The sequence below is a fragment of the Numenius arquata genome, chromosome 16 (assembly GCF_964106895.1).
Source record: "Numenius arquata chromosome 16, bNumArq3.hap1.1, whole genome shotgun sequence".
NCBI classification, from domain to species: Eukaryota; Metazoa; Chordata; class Aves; order Charadriiformes; family Scolopacidae; genus Numenius; species Numenius arquata.
The window spans coordinates 1,250,717-1,274,318 of record NC_133591.1 but is presented as its reverse complement, the minus strand read 5'-3'; the positions used below and the strand labels follow the sequence as shown (position 1 = coordinate 1,274,318).

Below are 23,602 nucleotides of genomic sequence, written 5' to 3'. Positions count from 1 at the left end.
GGAGGGGCTGAGAACCTGTTTTTATTACCTGTGTACGTAGAAGGCTCTACTGGACAGTGCCAGGCACAAGCTCCAGCGTATTTGTCTTGCGAAGAGCGTGGCAGCATAAGATGCTGCTTCTGACAGAGTCAATAACACAGGTCATGGGGTTTTTTTAAGAGCCAAAGAAACCACAAATGTTTTCCAAATGTATGCTTGCTTTGCTGGGTAGCTTATATGGGGATTAGTCAACCTAATGCCACTTAGTATGCATTTTTGGATTCTTCAAAAGAAAATTGTCATTTATTTTTCCTAAATTATATGAATCTTTAGCTTGCAGCAGAGTGATGCCTCTGAATTTCCTCCTCTTGAACTGAAGCGCAGCAAAAGCTGTAAAAGTGAATGCTCCTATATGCTGCTGTTCCTTTATTCTTCCTCCTGTTTCAGACCCGTAATTTATAGAGGTTATTCTCTTCAGTAGCGTATTAAGTAAACAACCTTAATCCAGAAGCATTGACAGTTTTTGCTGTGCTTTTCCCCACATCTTTGAAGATGCCTGTAGCAGGGAAGCAGAAAGAAGGCATAATAGAATTTAATATTTGACATATTTTAAATAGAGAACATCTGCCTTTTCAAAATGATATTTCTGAGTAATTTTCCCCAAACTGTTATTCTCTTAGTGCTGTACTAAGTCCCTACATAATATTCAGTGCACAGAAGATGTAGCAGATAATACTTCATTTCAACTTATAATCTCTCTGGAAGCCAAATACCTATCACGCCGGAGCAGTGAAAGTCACCTTGGGGGGAGGCTGGCACGCTCCGGCTCTGAACGGGAGCCCGCTTGTGAGGGGCTCAGGAGAACCCAGTAAAGCAAACGAGATGTGTGTGCACTTGTGTTAATGTTTGCTTTTTTCTATCTTCAGGCACCTTTTATTTTTATCTTTGAAATGCTAAAAGATTGGAGAGATTTAGGTCACTTTCATTCATTGAAAGTGATGGTTTATGATAACAAACCGTGAAACCAGCCTGTATACGAAGTTGTTTCACTTCCAGCCCATCCCTTTGCCTCGTGCTTTCCAATACTCGGCAAGGCCAGCCCTTTCCCGACAGGGATGAGCTGCTGCTCCCGCTGCCTCCGCCAGCCACGGGGAGGTGCTTGGCACTGGGACTCCTCGGTTGGGGTGGTGCCAGGTACCCCGAGATGCAGTTCCTCAAAACTTTGCCGAAAATTGAAGGGAGTTAGGTAATGCAGCAGGAATGGCTTTCAGCCAAGTTGAGGGCCCTTTGAAAATGTGAAACACTAAGGTTAAAATTGAAGGGGAGAAATTTGAGCTGTTGTTTTGAAAACCTACGGGGCGAGTTCTTACACAGCATTTAATAGAGAGGTAATAGCTTCAGACTGTTTGGGCTGATTAATTTTTACAGTCCGTAGTTCAAAATTAGGCTCTCGGAAATGTCAGAATGCTTTTATCCTCGCGTATTTCTTCTCATCTGTTTTGTGGTTTATGACATAGGGCTAAGAATTTTGTTGAAGCTATCAGTTTTTATAATGTACTTAATTTATTTAAAAAGAAAGGCAAAACAAACCCAACCTCAATAACAAAATGGAAGGCAGAGTTACAGGTACTGTATTTGACCATGATAACCCACTTCAACTGAAGTCTCAGGACTGTCTGTCCCCCTCTCAGTACTGTGCACTTTGAAGTATCTGCCTGTACCATCTGCGTGTGCCTCCAGTAAGTCCAGTTGTTGGATATTTTCATGTTTGTTCAGGGCAAATAGAAAGATGAGGGACAGAAAAATACAGAAGCTGCTTCAAATGTGGGAATATTTCCTTTACATTCTGTTCACAAATGTATTTCCAGGAACAGAGCTAGTGAAAACATTATAGTGAGGCCTGTAGGGGAATTATTTAACAAAATAATTGCTGTCTTGGGGGGAGAACAGTGGTAAGGTCAGTGAACCTGAAATGTAGTTGGGAGGAACAGCAGTGAAAGCACCAACTTGCAATCTCATAGGGTTTTGGTTGCAGGGGGCCTGAATAAGTTGGTAAGTTGAAACTTTTTCTACTGTGGTTGAAACCTTAATATAGTTAAAGGGAATAAAGAATTGCAAGTATATTTTAAGCATACTCGGACGACCTCTTCATAGGGAAGTAATCTGAAGCTTTCATCTGGTACTCTGAGATTGTAGCATTGAAACAACCGAACGCCTTTGATTTGTAATCAGGCTAAAAAACCTCTTTACACAGGTTTTCTTTAGAGATGGAAAGCAAACAGGAAGTCAAGTTACGCTTTCTCAAAGTAACTTCTATCTCTACATTTTTCATTAGAGCATATTCTGTAGTGAGGAGTTGATGCTAAGAAATCCATCTTGAGATTGGGTGCATCTGGAGGATCAGGTGGCTCAGATAAGAGTCTGCTGGGACTCCCGCTTGGAATAGCTTCCTTCTCCCAGGCTAATGCATCAGTATTAAGGAAACCACAAAAATGTTGGGGGAGAAGATTACTGTGCTGTCGGCTGCTCAAGGCTGCCTGTGTTCTTTTAAGGAATATAAATGAAACATTCCCTTGAGCTGGATTTCCTGAAATAAAGATTGTTTGGTTTCTTGGGTTGGGTTTTTTTGCTTGGAAACCTAATAAATGGACCTTCCTCTGTGTGCTGGCTAATTGCTTCCAAAAAGCTTCCCTTTATTGTCCTGTAGGCAACAAAACCTATTTATCACAGGATAAATCTTCTGTCCCTGTGCCTGCCCCTGACAAATGAGGCATGAGTGCAAATACTCCCTCTCTCAAAATATAAAAAAGGTTCGGTTTGATTCCCCCACCATAACACCTTTCGCATTATTGAAGGCTTTTATGCTGTGAGAAATGTGTACTTTAATGCTTGGGTGAAATGTTCCTTTTTATGCGTCTGACAAGGGGATTTTTATTGTCCTGATTCTTTCCACTCGTGAATGGGGGCAGCATTTGGAAAATGATAGAGGTGACGCTCTGCTGACACTGTAAACTTGTTGTTACATGTGCTGGCTGACGCTCAGGGTGTCTCTCTGACTAGCCATGGCCTCTGAAAACTTGTCTCTGCTAGTCTCGAAGACAGAAAATGAGGCAAATTGGGAAAAAATTGCAAATTAATCTCCTGCATTCTGTGTTGGCCATATTAAAAAAATCTCTGTTAATACTCTGTAGAGTACCAGAGCACAGTGAAAATCTCATTAATATAACTGATAAGTCACAAATTATCTAAGAATTGATTTTCAAAGGGTTCTGAAATTCTGCCTTGTCTTTTCTGTGTGCGTGTACTGAGTATTGTACACATTTGTCCTTGCCATAACACTTGTGTGTTGCGTTCCCTCCTCCTGCTTGACAATAACAATGATTCTCCAAAATACCCTAACCCCTCAGAAATGAGGAAGAGCCCCGAGGTAGGAATGTGGGAGGACTGGCAGCAGCGGTGCCTCCCCGCAAAGCCTTTGTCTGAGGATCCTGCAGGTTAAAGCTTGTTCCTTCTTCCGTGCAGTTGCTGCAGCCAGACGTGGTTCATTAGGTATCTTGCGCTGTCTGATCTTGACAACTTTATGAAGAACCGCACATGACGAACTGTGCGTGCCTGGCAACACGTGTCTTGAAAAGCAAAGCTCGGAGTTAGATTTAAAATATCTGGCTCCTGGTGAATAGTGCTGCAGTAAAGGGCTTTGTGAGGTTATGCGAGTGCTCTTCTTGGCACCTAGAAAGCTGCCTCCTTGTTCCTTCCTGGGCAAAAATATCAATTTCTGATTAATCAAATTGTTGAAACTCCACCTTCCTTCCTGCCGTTCCCGTTCCTGGTTCCCACATTCAAGAACACAAGGGCCCAGCATTTTGCATCCAGTTTTGCCGTTGCTTTGCAAAACTCGCGTGTTTCAGGCGTGAGAAATGTTGCTTTTTCTGCTCTTAGAAGGTCACTTACAAACATACTACTTTGAATAAAACTTCTGTTTCAGGCCTCAGTAGGGGAACGCTGGGCTGTGTTGCCTCGTGTATATCCGCTTTACAAGAGGTACTCTCCGCCACGGCGGCTCCTTCTCTCCTCTGGACGCTGCCCCGTTCTGTTACTGCCCTCACTCCAGCCGTGTTGAGAACTGGCTGGAAAGCAGAAGTATTGTGCACAGGTCATAAGCAGAAACAGCTGTGGGATTCTATGTCATGAAATAAATGTTTAGTTTCCAGTTTCCTTTCTTTTAGTTATTAAAACATGTGCTTTAAAAAAAAAAAAAGGGGAGAGAAAAGATTTGGAGGCATGGAAGCAAGCATCTTTCCTGGAGAATCCCTTTGGATTGCAGAGGGAAATTTTCAGCTCTGGCCCAAATGAGGTACTGAGGTCGTGTTGGAACCTGGCTGTGCTTTATTCAGCATCATCGGGATGCTGTTTAATTATGCTGTTAGTGGAGAGTTGTTTGTGCTGCTTTCAGTCTTGCAGGATTTCATTACTTCATTAGGCTGAAGTATCATTTGCTCACAGATGTCTCTAGGAAAAGAAATGCTGTTTGGGTGAATTTTTTTTCTATTTGGGGTTTCTGTGTGAAAACATCTGGCTAGAGGACATGTCTGGAGCCACTTCAAGAGATGTACTCTAATTATTTTGTTTTAGCAGCAGCTTGGCTAATCTGGTGCCAACCTAAATGTTTAAATCGGAGACTATAGGTCAAAATATCCATTTGGACTCTAGAGCTACTGAATGATCCAGAAATACATGTTATAGTTACTGTTTCTGTTGATGTACACATTTCGTTCTGTGGCTTACGTGAAAGGTGTCACTTTATGATGCTTATTTACATCTGTAATACTTCAGAAACCCAAAAGTTCTATTAATTTTGTTTGTGTCATATCATCCCCCCCCATGTGTAATGCTCTCTGGGGGATTGATTCTCCTGCTCATCACTGTGAGTGTCTTGTTTTGTTGTTTGGTTGGGGTTTTTTACAAAGGGCTAAAAGGCAGTATTTACTAGGGTTAGGGTAGCTTTTGTAGGCTAAAGTAACTTTATTAGGGTTAGGGTAGCCAAGGATAGGTCGGTTTCTGCTGGACTTAATATTCTCCCCAAAACAGCTTTTACTGGTCACTCTGGAAGACCAGTAGAGAAGTTGATGGACCCCAGATACCAACGCAAACAGAAGTTCCTTTGCTGGTTTGTAATAGTAGTGGCTTTTGTCCGGCACTGTCTTACGCAGATTGCCAGACCTTTCCCATGAAGGCAGAACGTTCTTGGGAACTCTTGAGGAGTCTTTGTTCTTACCCTTTAGCAAGAAATCCTGGACACAAGAGCCCTCTGGACACTCACCATTTCCAGTTTTCCAGTTTTTCTCAGTTATGCGCAATAGTCTAATTCTGTCTATGTTGAAACAAAATGTGATTTATAGGAAGGAAAGATAAAGATGTATTTGTATGCGGATTTTTCTGTAATGTTTTAAACAAGCTTGCCTAGCCCAGTATGTTTGGAATAGTTGTGGTTGCAAAAGCTGTGTGGAGTTGTTATATTCATTATTGCAAATTTGTTAGTCACCAAGATAATGGAATGACACCACTACCTGTTGGGCTTGTATGAGGATGGTTGTAAGCATATCTTAAAAGAGAAAGTGGTTGTGCTGTCTAAAAGCTAGAAGGCCAAAAGTTTTCTGTTTGAGATCATGATTTCTTAAATATTACTGCCAAATCGGAGCTCCATCAAGTTACACAGGTACAAACTTGATCCAGATCAGGCAACAGCATATAACTGTATTTCTGTCAAACTAGAGAATGTGATGGGGTATTTATTCTAATTTTGTGGGGCCAGGCTCTGGCTTCTCAACATTGTAAAGTCTGCTCTAGGAAAGATGCCTCCTGAAAACATTCTGGGCAAATTTGAACGGGTGTGATGACTTTGCTCTGCTTCCACGCACTGCCATAGGGCTGCACTGGTTTTGATTTGGTAGTAGGAGCCCCAGAGCATGCTTAACTCTGGCTCTGTGACCTGTCTTTTCAGCTTTCTATAGAAATGTAGAACTTTAATAGTGGGAGTTCTATAAAGAGTTAAATCCTAAACCTAATGAGCACACCAGTGCTTCCACTCAAAGGCACATCACTATGGTATTATGCTTTGTGATGCTCTCTCCCCCTTTTATTGTTCTAGCTCCCTATATGTCTTGTCACATTGTGCAGCAAGGAGAAAATTAACGTATCTATTCACTGTCTTCACAGGTTACCAAAATGGTCAAAACAGTCACCACCAGAACAGTGCGTCAGGTGCCACTTGGGCCTGATGGCCTGCCATCCATGGATGGCTCGTCTCCCATGGGCAGCTACACGGATTCGATAGACAGAAGGTACATGAAGAATGGGGAGCGGTACATCACACCACAGGCATCGTCCACATTAACCAGATCTTACAACAGCTACAACGACTCGTACCCTGAAAGCCACGAAGGCCAATATCGCCCTTATGTCGGTCACGATGGTTATGGAGATCTATCTGATAACTACGGCAGCTTGTCTCGTGGTGTCAACTACCGTCCTCGCTATGCCTATGTGCCAGGAAACAGTTACCGGCCGGATGATGGTAGCTTCACCTTGCCCAGCAGAAGGGATAACTACGGGCCTGTTGCCCAGCCTCAGGTGCCAGTGGGCAGCAGCGTTGACTTGAACCGCTCCCAGCCGGAACGTTTCCAGCCAGAGCCCTATGGCCTGGAAGACGATAACCGCAGCCTTGGAGTAGATGATGAAGGATACGAACTGGATCCTGATTACTCCACTGTGAACCGGAGAACATCTGCGGGTGTGCCAGAGAGAGGAAGACCTCACAAAGGAAGGTAAAAACCCATTTGTTCTTTTCTGATGTTATGTGTAGCTGTTTTGCTTAGTTGAACGTGTAAGTTTGAATTCTTAATAGTCTGGTAAGTTCTGGAATTACTTGACAGAAAAACAGGTAGAACCCTGAATTTTATTATCCATAAATAACTGCAAACCACATATGAAGTACAGAAGGGAGTGAGGGTAGTGCTCAAGAACCCTTCGCTGTATTTCTGGGCTGCTTAGTTTAGAAAGAAAGAGAGGATCTTGTAGAAGAGGGTTAAGTTACTTATTTTCCTCCTCATAAAGAAGAGTTTTGATGGCATTGTGTTGTGTTGTCCCAGAGCCATCCCATATTAGCAAGGTGTAAAAGGGGGTTGGTAATCTGCGGCTTCTGTCAGCTCTGGTTGTGTGCATCTGCCCCACACAAACCATGGGCAGTGGGTTGGGGCTGCTGGGGTCAGGCTGCCTTGTCCTGTGGAAGCTGTTCTCCGAGGTGTTTGACAGCCCCAGCTTCTGCTCCTGTGCTGACCGCACACCCTCAGCTGATGAACCCCACTGAAGTGCTTCAACGTTTTGTGAGAACAGATTATTATTTTGTCCTGTGCCTGCGTAAGGGGGAGGTAAGAGCATCTGTGTCGCACTTAGTGTAACTAAAGTGGCCAGTCACAATTACTTCTGGTTCAGTCCCCTTTCCAAGGGATGTTCTGTTTTTTGCCGTATTTTCTGGTATTAGTTGTTTCTGCTGGGCTTGCAGCTATTAGCTCTTGCTTTTGGAGAAAAAAAAAAAAAAAAGCTTGGGAAGAGAGTCTTATTACTCAGCTGACAGTCGTCTTCTGAGTATGAACCTGAAAAACTTGTGTACTTTGTTTTCCAAGCAGTGTACAAACTTCTGCTGCATGAAGTCATATCCTCACGATTCACATTTTGATAGGGATTTAGTTCTCATTATTTTCCTTTTAATTTAGAGTAGTTTCCAGAGCTGCAAAGAGAGTCTGGAGCCCACCTGCCTCTGTGTGTGTAGGTGGTCTTTAGACCTAATGCTTCTGACCGAAGGCTTGGCTCCATCAGCAGTTGCTGTCGGTGGGATCTGGGTAGACCTTTTCGCTCTCCTCTCTTGGAGCGCTCCTGCTTGTATCACCCAGGGTTTCATTCGTGCTTTCACATCTCTGTCTTCCTTCGCGTTTCTGGAAGTTTGTTCTAAAGTTAAATAGAATCAAGCACCTGCAAATTGTCATCTATATTAAAAAAAAAAAAAAAGGCATCAAAGCATCTCTCCCCGAAGCCCCTTTAAGTGCCTTGTGAAATCTTTGATCTTGCAGGCTTACCGACCAGTGGAACCGCAGCAGTGTTTTACGAGGCTAAAGGGGAATACCTGTAGCCTGTAGGTGCCAAAACGCTGGTCAATCTATCAGACGTTAATTGGTGCTTCTCTGCATCCAAGCACATTTAGAGTTCTTGTTGAGAACAGTCAGGCAGCAGTGCTTTAAAATTTTTATTAACATTTTTCAAACTGAATGCATGATGAATAATTAAGTGTATTCTTAGAACCTGCCCATTTGCATTTTTAAAGTTGTTTGGGCTTTTTCTAACATCCCTTTGATTTATTGTTCCTTGCAGTTTGGGTAGGACCAATTCACAAATTTTGTTTTACATTTCTTTTGTTGTGAGTTTTTTCCATGTTTAATATGATCAAGAGGCTTTGACAAGTAATTAGCCTGACTGTGGCAGCAAACTTTAGCTGGTGAGAACAGAAGAAGATTGTATGAGGGCCTCTTCATAAGTAGTTACTTTTTGACATTTCAAAGAAATACTTGAGCAATTCAATAAACCTGCGTTTTGGATACGCCACCCATCTGCAAGAAACTAAAGACTACAAATAGCGCTTTGTACTAGATGAGGGTAATTACTACTTGATTATTCCTCTCTATTTTTTTTTTTTTTAAATCAGTTATTCCTTGTGAGAATGATTAAGTGACTGTGATAAATGGATGACACTTTTGATTTCAAAAAGTTTGCATGTGTAGAGTAGGTGTAATAACAACGCTGTTGGAAGCTTTTCTGTATCACACCGACTTTCAGCTTGGCCATCTTCATGGTGTCATGAAGGGGATTCTTCTGCTGGCTAACTCGCTGGGCAACTTCAGTTACTCTCTCATTTTCTTCCCAGTAAGTGCTGCCCTCGTTTGTTAATAACAAGGATGCTCACTGTCCGTAACTAGTCTTGATGCTGTTCTGTCTGAGAGGACTGAGTGGAGGTTTCCCATGTGAATCTGTGGTGGAATCTCACCCCTCCGTGATGAGGAGGGAACCAGCAGTGTCTGGGGGGGATCCTCGTCATGGGGAGGACAATTACAGATTGTTCTTTCCATCCCTTGCCTGCTCGGTTTGATCACAGAGATGAATACCTGTTGTGCTCTCCTCCTGCCATCACCAGCCTCCTTTTAAGCTACTTATATTTCATTTTAAATTGGGGAAAAATGTGCCTCCTCACAAATGTCTACAAATCCAGATAAGTACACAAAGGCAAATAATTCCCTCTGGCTCTTCAGTGCTTGTGGCTGCGTTTGGTTTTTGGTTCCTTTTACACTCGGTCTCTGCTGCAAGATATATTATTTTCTGCAAGAAGAATACCTGGCACTTAGTGTTCTTTTCCTCAGCGTGTGCTCTGGTCCCGTGTAAGTCCGATTGCATGATAAATTGGGGTGAGAGAAAGGTGTTCGGGGTGTATAATACCGATTTAGTACTACTCAAATTTACTTGTGAAGGTCTTTACACATCTTTGGCTTTATGCTCTTTTTTTCCTTCATTTGGTAGGTTGCTTTTATTCAATGAGGTGTCTATAAAAATATATAGTCTACGGTGTTGCTAGGTGGTTTATATACAGTCCTTTTCAAAAGAGAAGCAGGAAGTACTGGGTATTTTCATTCACAAAAAACATCCCTAATATTATTTCATTGATTTTTTTTTTTTAATCATTAAATAGAAGTAAACACAAATGAGCAGAAAAAAAGGCAAGTCATAATTCATCTTATTTTTTTCAAATTATTTTCTGTTGAACTTCTTGTCTCTCACCTGTGTGGTAATTTCTCTCCAGAGTGGATCACTACAATTTGCACGTTTACTAGCTTCTTTATCCCTAGAAACTCTGGAGCAGCCGTTGCCAGTGCCACTATTCCAGACTAGACAGGGCATGAATTTTTAATGTTGACTAAATAAAGCTTTCTGCTGTTAAATTTTCTATGGCAGAAGCCTGATCTAAGACACTGGGACTATATCTGGTGATCATTTCATGGTCCAAATTAGTATTACCAGGAAATGAACCAGATTTTAGATTAAGTATCTGCAGTGGGGTCTCTCTTGCTTGTTACGTGTAGTTGGTGCGAGAATATTGCTATTGCATGTGTGTTATTCATGTTCTGCTTCTGGTGTCTTTTTTCAGTGTAGAATATAAAGGCTTGTATTTGTAGATAACCTTCCAGTCAGTGCTCCTGGCCTAACCTCACCCGTTTCGGGTGTGAAACATGCATCGGCTCATCCGTTAGCAGCTTTTAGGTGGTTCCCATCGAGGTGGTTTCCATCTTTTAACCATATGGCCCATAACTCAGACTTGTCTCGTTCAGTCCAGTTTTGGATCCTATTGTGTGTTCTGGTGTCAGGGAACAGGGGCTGGCAAAAGACCTCTTTCTGCAGAGTCTTTAGGTTTCTTCTCCAATGTTTGGCACAAAGTTCCCTCCTGAAATCCCAAGCCTTTCTGGTCTTTTATCCTAAGCACACGCCAGCTGCAAACTGTGATGAATGTAACGCTTGTATAAATTGTTGAGTATTAAACGTGTAAATCCTTCACCTGTTTACTCAAATGTGCCTGTGCTGAGGCCACGAGGAAGATGATAAATCCGCAAGCTCTCTCCCAGTTTTTATCTCTGCTAGAATGTGTTTTGATGAGTTCCCCGAGACAGGTGATTAGTGAGACCCACGGCATCCCGAGCACTCGGCTGCCTCGCTGCAGACAGATGGGAGACAAGATGCTTGCAGTCGGCGGCTCTGGCACACCTCCAGATCCCTTCTGTCCCCGCAGAAAGGAGCTCTTGGCCTCCTGAGCACGGATGACTGTATCTGCTGAAGCTCTCGTTAGTCCTCTTCTGGTGTCCAGGGACCTGCCTTTCCAACATGCTCTGTTGCTGTGAAAGTGAAAAATCACATTTGGCCTGTGCCGGTCCCTCCCAGAATGAGGATTTCTTTACTCTGTGTGTGTGTGTTGCTGATTTTACTCGTTTGTCTTCAGGAACTGGGTGTGTTGAACTCCCTGATGGGTACTTGCTTTTGAGTTCTTCACCTTTTTCCTACTCTGCACCTCTCTGGGCCCCAAACCCCTGTTCAAGGAGGGGAGACGGGGCTTGACCTGGGCAGGGACATCCCCGGGGGGGGCTCTGGCCACCGGAGGCCTTGGGCTAGTTCTGCATCGCGCAGGATGAGTTACTTTGCTCCTTTGCAGATGATCTGTTTTGATAAACTGCTTCCCTCCAGTGCTGTTAAGCAATGGCAGAGCTGATACTTAGAGCGTCCCTTGGAAAATATTTCAGGACTCTTTTCCTTTAATTACAGCGTGGGTTGTTAGGGTTTCTTTTTTTTGTTGTGGTTTTTTTTTTTTTTTACCTTCTCCAGGAGTGATCCCTGTCTTCAGTCACGTGAATCTGAATTGGTGTGACGCTTGCCTCTGCTGAGCTTTGTTATACAGCTCCTAAGATCACACCAGGATCTCAGAGTTTCTGGATGATTATTCAAGGTCTTGAAGGGTCAGGTGTCCGGGTGCTGTCTTTGCTGGCAGGCCAAGCCGCTGGGTTTTGTTAGTGGGGCATTAGCCAGTGGCTTGGCTGCCTGTTGCCACTCTCTCATCCTGCAGAGGTGGGTTGGACCCGACCTGTGTGGACTTATTTCAGCAATAGTGTTTCTGGTGTTCATCCTTTCTCTGTCTTGAGAGACCCTATCGTGTTTCAGAGGAGCTCTCTTTGTGTACTAAAGTGGTGTGTGAGACTTGCTATCCTATTTTTTTTACCAAGGAGAGATGGTCCTGCAGAATCAGGTTGAGATTGTCAGGAACACAGTTAGAAGTGAACGATTCATGGAGGAGCGGGACTGTATGAAAAAGCCAACAGTTTAAAGTCACTTGTGGTTCAGGGTCTCTTTCCTTGAGGGCGCTTTGCTTCTGCTACGGGGATGGGGCCAGCAGTGTCTCCTGTGGTCACTGCTTCACCATGGAGCAGTAGGTGGTGGGTTCCAAGCCATGCTGCCCTCCGCACCACCACCTGCAGGACTGATCCTAAACCATCTGCAGCTCTCCGTACCCTTGGCACTGTTGTTGTGGGGAACACAACCCCTTCCCCGCAGTGTGATACGCTCGGCAGCTGCCCGTGGCCGGCTCCAGCCCAGCTCTGTGTCTGGGGGATGTCACCAGAGAGGGACCAGCAAACGCAAGGGTCACCAAAGCCCATCGGCTGTTTTTGGTCCATCAGGAGCTTTGACTTGGAATGAGGGAAGAAAAAACCCCTTTTGTTTAAAAAAAAAAAAAAAAAAAAAAAAAAAAAAACCAAACAAACACCAAAAACAAACAAACAAAAAAAAACCCCCACAACTTTGTTAGAATAAGTAGCAAGTTCGGATGTGATCTTTCTTTTAATGACTGATTCTTTACTTCAGGTGCTCATAATTGATTGACAATTAAACAAAAGTTGGTATTGTTGGTACCAGACTTCTGGGGTGCTCTCTCTCGTCATGACCGTGTTGCAATTTAAAGTCCTGACTCTGAAGTTGTATTTTGGTCAAATTTGCTGAAACCAGGGAGCTTTGTGTGGCACGAGGAAGATGGGCCCATCCGTGTAGTTCTGTTTGGAAGGCTCTGTGGAAGTAATGCAAACAAGCTGCATCCTAAGACAATAATTATCTTTGTGTATTTGCATGGACGAGGAGGAGAGAGAAACTTAATTGTGGAGGTGTAATTGAGGTGGCGTATGTTACCTTGTGGGCAGCGCGTGGGACTGGGACGTGCTGAATTGCCAGTTACCAAGTCAGGCAGCAGCTGTGCAGAGGGCAATTATTAAAATCAATCTTCTGCTACTTTTCTTTTATGCAGTCAATAAGAATTTAACATGAGGATGAGTCTGAGAAATGAGTTTTTCTTGTAGTTTTAATGCTGGTTGTCCCAAATTTGCATATGTAAAACCAGAATTTTGTTTGAGGAGTAGTTAAGGAGTTTTGTCATTACTTCTGCCCTGTGTATATGCACAAAAGTAAATCTTTTCAATATTGTTACTTTCTTCTTGGAGTGATGGAAACAGCTTTGCTCTGTAACAGAAAATACAAGGGCTGTCTAGGCATTGTAAATCGCTGTGTAGAGCGAGTACTGAATTATACATACACAAATAACTGCTTCGATAAAAGGGTTTCTTCAGATTCATTCTGAGTTTTGGATCCCGGCCCATTTTTGTCCTTTCACTCAGTTTATGGTTTAGAACAGCAATTAAAGCAACTTAAAGTCAGTAGAGGCGCTTTTAACATTAAAAGCGTTAATTGTACAAGACTAAGTTCAGTCTCCACCTCCGGTGCTCCTCTCCCCAGAGCCTGGCTTAATTAGCAGTCCCCTTAGGGTAACAGCAAGCTCCGGTCTCTTTCTGAGTTCTGATGGTCTACACTTCCTTCAGCCACGACATCAGAAATTGTTCACTAACTTCAGTCAGTGCTTAAAATGAAAGTTTTTAAGAATCATGTTGTAGCAATTAAAACTAGTTGCTTGATTGAGACAATGACAGTACTGAGATAGCAGCTGGTTGGAGGCAGCGATGGGAGGGGGTTCTTTCTGAAGGTTAGAGATCATAGTTGTTGCTGTGGTTGTTAAAGAAGTATTTTTCAAATACTGATTATTTTTTTAATTTTCAAAGAATATGGGCGTTTGTAGTGTGAGAATGTACTATGTTAGAATATTTTCAATTGTGTTGGTTGTAACTTTGCCCTTTGTATGAACTAGGCCAGGAATATCTAAATGTGTGTGTTAGCTGGTTGTGACTGACCTTACTTCAGTTACACCTGGCGAATTATGGCACAAGAAGATGCATCCCATTCATTCCAGTGCTGTAAATAGTCTTAAGAGTGTCTGACATCCAGGTTAGTTGCTGGTCTGGGGAGGAGAGCTCAGAGGACTTGCTTTGGATGTTCAGATTACACTGGTGTTAAAGTTTGACCCAGGTCTCTGGGTCCATCAGCCTCTTACCTGTATTCCAAGTGATTCTGTAACAGCCTTCCAATATCTGAAGGGAGCCTACAGGAGAGCCGGAGAGGGACTCTGTCAGGAAATGTAGTGACAGGACAAGGGGTAATGGTTTTAAATTGGAAGAGGGGAGATTTAGATTAGGTATTAGGAGGAAATTCTTTACTGTGAGGGTGGTGAAGCACTGGAACAGGTTGCCCAGGGAAGTTGTGGATGCCCCATCCCTGGAAGTGTTTAAGGCCAGGCTGGATGGGGCTTTGAGCAACCTGCTCTAGTGGAGGTGTCCCTGCCGATGGCAGGGGGGTTGGGACTCGATGATCTTTAAGGTCCCTTCCAACTCTAACCATTCTATGATTCTATGAAGATAGACATTTATTAGATGCTTGGATTCAGGACTCAGGTTTTCCATCATCTTTGACATTGTGATGCATATTGACGAGTTCGGTATATTTGTGTGAGTATTGATGTGGAAATGTAGTTGAACTTCTCAGTCTTGCTGAAAAGCGTCTGTGGTTTCTGCTCAGACCTTGAATGCCTTTAATTAAAGTTTTGGTTTGTCACAGAAATAGTGGCATTAATGAAGCTCAGTGTTTCCTGCTAAATGTAATCCAGCTCTACGGTAATTGTTTTGCCAAGTGACCAAAATGAAAGCAATCCATTTGATGACTTGCAGTTCGTTTCATCGTTTCATTGCTGGCCAAGCAAATACTGAGCTGTAGTCCCAGCACTGCCGAGTACTCAACTTACGGTTAATTTTCAAGTTACTACAAATAAATTATTTGAAAGTGTAAATATGCTGTCCCTAATGAAGTTTGTGATATTAAAAGATTTGCTCACATCCTGACTCCAGAGGTACAGAGTGTTTAAATGTGGTTTTTGTTTTGTTTTTTCCCTTTCTTTCTCTTGGGACTGTTCCTTCTTACAGGGGCTACGATGACCCCATCGAGACAGAGATGGTTGAAGAGAGGATACCTTACCTTCATGGTGGTTACGCAGCACCGCTGGCCCAGCCGGAGCGAGGAAGCATGGCCAGCATTGACCGGCTGGGCAAGCGCTCCCCCTCTATTGATAGCATCCGTAAAGACCCCAGGTGGAGGGACCCCGACCTCCCTGAAGTTATTGCCATGCTCAGCCACCCCATTGACCCGGTCAAGTCCAACGCTGCAGCCTACCTGCAGCACTTGTGCTACGAGAATGATAAAATCAAAAAGGATGTGAGGCACCTTAAAGGGATACCGATCCTGGTGGGTCTGCTTGATCATCCAAAGCCAGAGGTCCATCGCAAAGCCTGCGGGGCTCTCAGAAACATCTCCTATGGGAAGGATAATGAAAACAAGGTGGCTATAAAGAACTGTGATGGGATCCCAGCGTTGATCAGACTGTTGCGAAAAACGAACGACATGGAAGTCAGAGAGCTAATTACAGGTCAGTGTCTGTAGTTTCTTTGATGACTTATTCTTTAGGAGGAGTCCTTTCAGCTTCAGGAGCAAGAATTTCTGGAGATTTAGATCACTGAAGGAGAATTTAGATCGCTGGCTGCAGCTGTTTCTTTAGCTGCACCGCGTTCATGGTGTGAGGAGGCCTAAGGCAAATGTGCCCGTCAGGAGAAAACTGAGATCATCTGTGTCTGTAGCACACTCAGCTTTCCCTGGCTGCTGAGAGATGGATGATGCTTCTTGGATGTGTGTGGTTGAGTCACTGGAGCTTAAATGAGTTATAGCAACTTCATTGACAGGTAATTTGTAGTGTGCTTGCCCTCAGCGTGTTGTTATCATGAGGTAAGATATGCTAATCTAAAACTTTCCTTGTTAATCTCTTATAAAACAATCCTGCTGCCATGTCCGCACTACTTCATATTGATGGAACAGTCAGTCTCCACAGGAACACTTCCAGCCCCTGGTGCTGCGGACTCTGAGGCTGTTTATAAAGTTGCAACAGTTCTGGGCTGGAAAATTCCAATTCTAAGGAGCATAGAGTCTGCTGTTGAGATGCTCTGGACATGGGCCTTGCTTGTTGCGGTAATCGGAAAAGGGAGGATTACATTTTGAAGTTACTGAGTTCATGCACACTTTGCAGGGAGTTTTCAATCACTTATAACTCCATTATTCAACCTGGTTTTTATTTGAACTTAGTCTTGGACGTCATCCAAAAGGAGTAATAAAGTATATGCCAAGTTTCAAAGTTCAGCCATTAAGTGGAAAAGGGTGGAAAAGTATGTCAGCTCTTAAGCTAAGGAGAAATATATTGTTCTTCAGTCTGCCATAACTCCTGAGGAGTGAAATGGATTTCCCTTTCTCTTCTCAGAAGCAGCAGGGGATGTTTGGATGGAAACCAGGGCAGTTGCAGTGAATTTCAGTGCCAGACCAGAATTTTTTGTAAGGTTTTCTGAGTGCAAGAATGGGTGCAGGGCTGGAAGTGTTCAGCTTCCTTATCGGGGTTGGATTCTCCAGGCAGACCCTACTGCAAACATGGATTAAGCCATTATAGATGTAAACATCATAATTTTTTTGAGGCGATTATAGAATTATCGCAGCTCTCCAAGTTTTTATGGGTAATCATAAATCTGAGATGAGCAGTGGCCTTGGCTGTTCCAACTGTTCTTCCCCAGCCATTACAGGATATTTAGCAAACTGGGTCTAAATATATTGTGTAGGAGCTAGCAGGGGTGTTTTTCTGGCGAGCTGGGAAAGGAGAGCTGTCTGTTCTGTCGGAGCAGCTCGTATTGGTTGTGCTTTGATTGCTGTCTGGGCTTTGTCTCTTACCATGGAAACTCTGTAGGTAGTGTTTGTGTTCCATTTGTTGCACTCATTTGGTATGATGGCAGACTTAAATTTATTATTATTTTTTTAAATAAAGACTATCTGTTTATCTACTGTTTACTCAAAATCCATTTCTGGAGTGCTGAGAAGGAATGAATTTATTTCTTTAGATTCAAGGAAGGAGAAGCCAGTCTATAATTTACTCTGAAGGAATATCATTATAATGCTAAGTGGTAATCAGTCACTTTTGAGATGGCAAAACCAAACTGGATGTTTTCCCTTTTCACTCTAAATGGCGATTGCTTTGATTTCCAGTTGATTGATTAGTTTTACAGTTCAAATGCATTTTATCTGACAGTAGCTCTTTCTAATTAAATGTAGTATTTTTATTCCACTTTGGGTTTTGCTATTTAAAGCTCTTTATTTCCCCTTACTGAGAGACACCAGGAATACCGAGGGCATTAACCTAAACAGATGTCCAGTGACAAATGATGTACATCTAATCTCCACGTAACCAGGAGTAATTTCATTCCACTTCTAAAATGATATCACCAGATCCGGCGTGAGACATTTAAGCATCAATATAGAGGAGAAGAGTATTCCAGCAATGCCTCTGTGCCTGGTGCTGGGGAACTTGCAGGCAGTGTTCAAAGCCTCGGCTGATAATGTGGAATTGTCCATTCCAAAAATGAGCTCCAGGAGTCAGCGAAGAGAAACGATAGCCACCTTGAAGTGCAGCGGGAGCATTCAGCCAAGGCTGCCCCAAAAGGACTGGGTTTTGCAGCCTCACAAATTCAGATTGCAATTCTGATGTTCTCGTGGCAGAAATCTTGATTTCCTATCTGGGAACTTCTCCCTAGTGATGAACCAAAGTCTGCCTTTGCCATGAAAGTTTTTCATTCTGTTTGGAGTGAAATCTCTGGGGGCTTTTGCAGCAATGCAAGTGGGGTGAAAAAAAAAAGGGGGGAGGAAGAGGGAGGAAGAAAAGACAATAGCATCCAGGGCTTGCTTGTTTATTTATTCTAACAGTGTGTGAATTCAAGTTTGTCATGACACCTTTACTTTTCTGTGCTTTCATATGTCTTTAACTCAATACTGGCTGCTTTTTGAAAGCTGAATAGTAATCATCAGCTGGTCATCTCACATGTGGGATCTTTGTTTTATCAGACGTTCTTGAGATATCTGCAAATGGCACTAAAACATACCACAGATGTCACTTTTCTTTCTTTTTGAAATGTGCAGTTACAAAGTGTCTCCCACCCTACTGCACTGCAAAAAGCTTGATTTAACTGTTAGAGTGTCCCTAAGTAAATAATGAGTTGTGATGAGAAATATTACACAAAATTCTTTCTCGCATCCCTTTCTATTCTTGGATCTCTACTGCTAAACTTGCAGTGGATCATTTTCTTGAGCAACAGAGAGAAATGAGGATTAAGCTGATAGGGAATTAAATCTGTTTTGATTGGGAAGACCGCAGAAGTTTTATCTTGAGTGATAAGGGTTTTTTTTTTTTTGCGGAGGAAATGTTCCCATCAGATATGCAAGACCAAAATTCTATTACATTCTTTGAAAAGCAATCAAGTTGGTAGCTCTAATGAATAATTTTGTTCTTTGTGAGAACACTGAAAGTAATTTTGTTGTTTAACGACATCGCACAGATTTTAAGTGGTGCAGAACATGATTTTCCTGATGCTGGGTGTCGCCAAACTGGTTTTAGTTGAAAAATGATTGACCTTCAAAATGCTTGGCAGAGGAAATATTTTGCTGTAATACCATAGTAGAAACTTGCAGATTGATCAACTTGCTCAGGATTCACACCTTCTGGGCATTTATGGGTGCTGAGATCCTGTCAGCTGATCAGACTTGGATTTCAGAAGATAACAGCATGTATGGATTCTGCCACAATCTCATCAGAAATCTTTTTGCAGCTCCAAGGAGGCGGAGATATAGGAAATGATAGCTGTGGCCCTAATCACTTTTGATATTACATAAATTGTATAGCTATGTTTGTAGCTTATAGTAATTTTAATATATTTTTTACAATAATCAGTACTTTTGAAATAAAAACTTGTAGCCGTTGTCCCATATTTCACCTATAAAGTCTTGTTTGAAAGCTAAAAAAAGTAGGTTATGAAAAGCTCATACAGTGTGTTGTCTAGGAATGGCAAGGAAAATAGGCCAAAAAAAGCATTATTTTTGTATGGTTTTAGAAAAAGACTGAAAGAAACATTCTGGTGTTCATTCTGTTGTCTGCCTCGGAGGTTCTTTATTCGTTAATACAGTCTCCTAAGTCTGAACAGATGCCTGGATTTTGTAAAGATCACTTGGAATAGGAGACACCATCGCGTTTGACTCCCGGGGCTCTGCTAATCGTCAGCCTTTGGGCTTATCCTAAAGTGCTGCTCGCTGCTCCGGCAGAGACACGGTTCCCGTCCTCACCCAGTACCTCTCAGGGCCCTATATGGGTAAAGCTCTGGTATTAAAATAGACCGTTTGGCATCTGGCACTTGCAGCAGTGACAGCCGGAGTGTACAGGAGAGTTCCCAGGCGATGGCCACCATGGCTCCTGCACGGTGGCCCTGGGGTCCCGGCTCCTCGAGGCGCTGCAGACTCCCTCCCTGCGGCACGTCTTCTGTTCCCACAGAGAGCATCCAGCAAGTCCCTGGGAGTGTCAGGCTGTGACACAGAAGTAACAGATCCAAAATCTTTTTCTATCATTTTTAAAGTTTTAAAATTGTGGGTTTTAAAATTCAGAGTGATTGAAAGGGACCGGAACAAAAGGTTGCACCTTGTTCTTCTGCAGTTTTCTTTAGATGTGTACACCAAGAGGCGAGCGTCTACAGTTTCTGCTGCAATATTCACAAATCACAGCTGTTAGTAACACAGGGGCCTCACATTTATATTGTATCCACTTCGGGCAGATTTCCTGTGCCTTCTGGGGAATCTGGCTTTTCCATTCCGTCTCTCTTCTTCACACTTTTCCTGGAGATGGAAAGGGTGCATCTGGCTCCCTCCCAGTGTTGTTACTCGTAGTTCTTACGTGTTATCAGGCTGGGCCTGTGCAGAAACTGTCTCTGAAGTGAATGGCCTGTTTTAATCCTAATTAACCTAATGAGCAGTAACTGTCAGGACACTGACACAGGTCTGCTGTGAAGTTGTATCGTTTATCTAAGACTGTGTATTTTTCCAGTTGTAAGGCTGTTCTTCTTTTGTTTTTTTGATGTTTGACTTCTGCCTACTTTGGCTCGTAATTGAGGTGAAAATGGAAAAACAAAAGAGTTTTTTACTTCTCAGCTTCGAGGATCATACGCGTGTGGCACCAGCGGATCTGAATACAGATATTGCCAGTGACAGGAAAATGTGAAAGTAAATAATAGAGAGGAGTCTTGAATGAAATACTGTTCGTGCAGAAGATAAGCATAAGATCAATAGTTCTCCATAAATTCATCCCTGTTTCTAAGGCTTGCTCAATATACTTGTCTGCTGCACTGGATGAATTTTTACTTTTTGAGGCATAGCTAGACTTAAAAGCGTGACAAAATTTGTATATAGCAGAAAAAGCCTATTAATCTGCAATAGCACATCACATTTATGTACTCTGTTGTAGGACTTGATGACTTCAACAATATGCATATCTTGATAAAAGTGCTTCCATGCTTTTGGAAATTCTTCTGTTGCGGTGCTATGATTTAACCTTCTGATGATTCTCTGTGAATCTGGCGATTCTGTTTAAACAAGATACATAAAAATTATCATTCTCTTGTTGTTTAGTAATCCCTGTCTCTCCTGCAGGCACCCTGTGGAACTTGTCCTCCTATGAGCCCTTGAAGATGGTCATCATCAACCACGGTCTGCAGACACTCACCAACGAGGTGATCATACCCCATTCAGGCTGGGAGAGTGAGCCCAACGAGGACTCGAAGCCTCGCGATGCTGAGTGGACAACTGTCTTCAAGAACACTTCTGGTTGCTTACGGTAAGGCAGAGCTGTGGAGTATTAATCTATTTGCCACGTCCTGGGTTTAAGATTTTGTTAAAATTATTTTGATTTAAAATAAAGTATCATATATCTTTCATTTTTGTGGAGACATCCCATTTCAGTGGCCACAACGGCAATGCTTGGGGGTACCTGCCTGCCACGGACTCTCAGGGCTTGTCAATGCAGCTCTGTAAGGACCTGTGGGAAATCAGTTAAGAACCTGAACTACTAACCATTTAGGAACCCACTTCAAGTATTCTTTGCAAAGGAGCTTTTTCTGGTTAGAAATTTTATTTGCATTTCTGAGAGCCCCTTGAGAGTAGGGCCATACGTGCTAGCAGCTGGGGTCAGGAGGAGTCTTAATGCAGTCTGAAAAACCTAAAAAACCAGTGTTCCCTAAACACAGAGTCTCTCACTTGGCTTTTCTTTGAGATAAAACAGTGGAGATGCCCTGTTAGATTCTTCAGCTTTATGATGAAGTCAATTAGTTTGGACAAAACTAATAAAGATTTGGCATTGTACCTTCTGTTGCTCTGAAGTGTACTTCTGTCAGACTTCTACTGATTAATGCATCCTCAGAAGCCGGTTCATTTCTGTTTCTTGGGCTTGTGGTCTCTAAATTGCAAAAACTATTCCCCTGAGTAACTTCACAAATGAAGAAAGTAATGAAAAGTGTTCTGAAAGGGCCCATTACTGAAATTATTTGCAGTTCCACTGGAAACTAAGGTCCTTTAAGTAGGCTCCAGACATCATAGGTTTTTACTTACTAGTGTCTCATTTTCTAATGGTGTTCTGCAAGAGGAAATTAGTCGTGGTGGGGGATAAAAGGATTATCTGAATGAATGTGATATCCTCCAGTAAGTGTAGACAATAAATTGATCATTAGTAGACTAACCTAATCCACATCATAAATTTTTATTAGCGTGTGCAGTGTGCTGATGCTCTTGAATGTCTGCATTCCAGGAGAGCTTGGGGGTCTCTTTTGTTTATTGTTTGTTTGGGGTTTTGGGGTTGGTTTGTTTTTTGTTTTTTTATTTTATTTTAAAGGTACTGGTTTTACAGGACATGCGAAAGCTTATGCCACTTTGGACATTCCATGTTCTTAAAGGCAAATGAAGAGGGAAGTGGAGCAGAGGAGTACTGAGATATGTTAGAGAATTTGAACTTTTGGTAATTAAAAGTGGTCCTGATGCACTTCCAATGCACCAGGCCAGCAGCCAGGCTGCTTCTGTTGTTGAAGGGGGGAAAGGTATTTCAGCCCTTTCAGCTGCAGTCTCTGCTGTCACAGGCATGTTGTGGAGAATCTGAAGCTTCAGTCAGGTGTGGGGGAAGGTGACTTCATGCTTGAAATCAGTTCCTTAAGGTAAATAGAGATGTGATGGCAGGTTAGCAGGGAGGGCTAATCTGAAAAAGGTAGTTTATCTGCGTCTGTGTGTTGTGCCCTGGAGAGAACAGCCTCTTGCACAGGGAGGTGTCTTGCTGTCTCCTTACTTCTGGCCGTGAGATAAAGTGAGTCCAGGACAGCAAAGATGCAGGAGCAGGTGAGGTATGAGCTGTCTTTCAGTTGGTCATAATTCTTGTCACAATGTGGGTGATGTTACGTACCTTTTGTAGAGCACTTCCAGATCTAGGGATAAAATTGGACATATCAAAAGTAATTATCATTACTACTGCTGGAAAGAATTTTGCATTGTTTGTTGAAATCCTCTGCAGCTCATCCTTACAAGCACCAGCCAGATAAGATAGTTAACACCAGCAGAGAATAAATTGTTGCAGCCATCTGTCTGACAGACGTCAGTGCTTAAAGACCCCTTTGCCCGCTCTTCTCTTGTTGACACAGTAGCTGGTTCTAGAAATTCAATTTTCCGTGAACGGAGCTTATTGCAGACTACAAACTGTTTGCCAATTTGATATTTAATTGGGAGGTTAGTCCTCTTGATGGTGTGCCAGCCTTCTTTGTCCCCGTTGGAGGGGAGCCTCAGGTGTGTGCTGTGTTGCCTTCCAAAAGGGCTGAGAGAATCTTTGAACTTCTGAGGTTTCAGCTGTCCTCGCAGTTCAGATGTCCCCGCAGAAGGGAGGCATTCCGTGTGCAGGACGGCATTCGTTTCAGTATCATTTTTTCAGTTAATGAAGTTTATCAACAGATGTGGGCGAGTTTGTTTCAAACCCAGTGATTCACAGCGTGAACTGCCAGTTAATTATTTGCATGCTTTTTTTTAACACTGCTTTCTGATCTTTACTTTGTTCTTAATCTGGGCCTCTCTTTTGATAATGTGGAGCCTTGGAAACACTTACTTCAAAATAATTGGAAGCAAGTAATTAAAAAAAAAAACACCCAACAAACAAACAATACTTATTTGCCTTTACGTCGTCTTAAAATCCCAGTCCATCTCATTGTCCTTTCCAGTCCTGTCTGCAGCACTTTTTTTTTTCCCCTGTGTAATTCCTTAGTCTCTCTCCCTTCTGACTTGGGGAGTTCAGGAGCTGGTGTGTGTCCAGGTGTGAGTAGGGCAGGGGGACTTGTGTCCTCATCGTCAGCTCAGGCGTGGGTGAAGGCCTGGGGTTGGCAGCAGGGACGGTGTGGTGCTGCAGCTACGTGTGGGACAGAAGGATGCTTTGGCAGAGGGGTCAGTAACTGGGCCAGTGTCTCAGCAAACATTTGTACCTGCACCAGAGTTGCTTTACCTGGGAATTGAGTTTGCAAGATAAGAGCCGTGTTCCATGCACTCTTCTGGCTGTTACCCAAAGCTAAGGTAGCTTAGCTCTGTATAGCCCCAATTTCTGCCTGCTTTCTAAAGAAACAAAAATCTGCATGTGTTG

The 23,602-nt window shown here is 42.9% G+C and overlaps 1 protein-coding gene across 5 annotated transcripts in view; it reads left to right on the top strand.

The window, feature by feature from the left end:
• The window catches only part of ARVCF (ARVCF delta catenin family member), a 140,402-nt gene that overhangs the window by 60,684 nt on the left and 56,116 nt on the right, over positions 1-23,602 (top strand). For all 5 annotated transcript variants that reach the window (XM_074159666.1, XM_074159664.1, XM_074159667.1 and 2 more), the window contains exons 3-5: positions 6,196-6,803; positions 14,970-15,469; positions 20,596-20,779. In XM_074159666.1, coding sequence (XP_074015767.1) covers positions 6,196-6,803; positions 14,970-15,469; positions 20,596-20,779 — 1,292 coding nt within the window. The remainder of the gene's footprint in view (positions 1-6,195; positions 6,804-14,969; positions 15,470-20,595; positions 20,780-23,602) is intronic.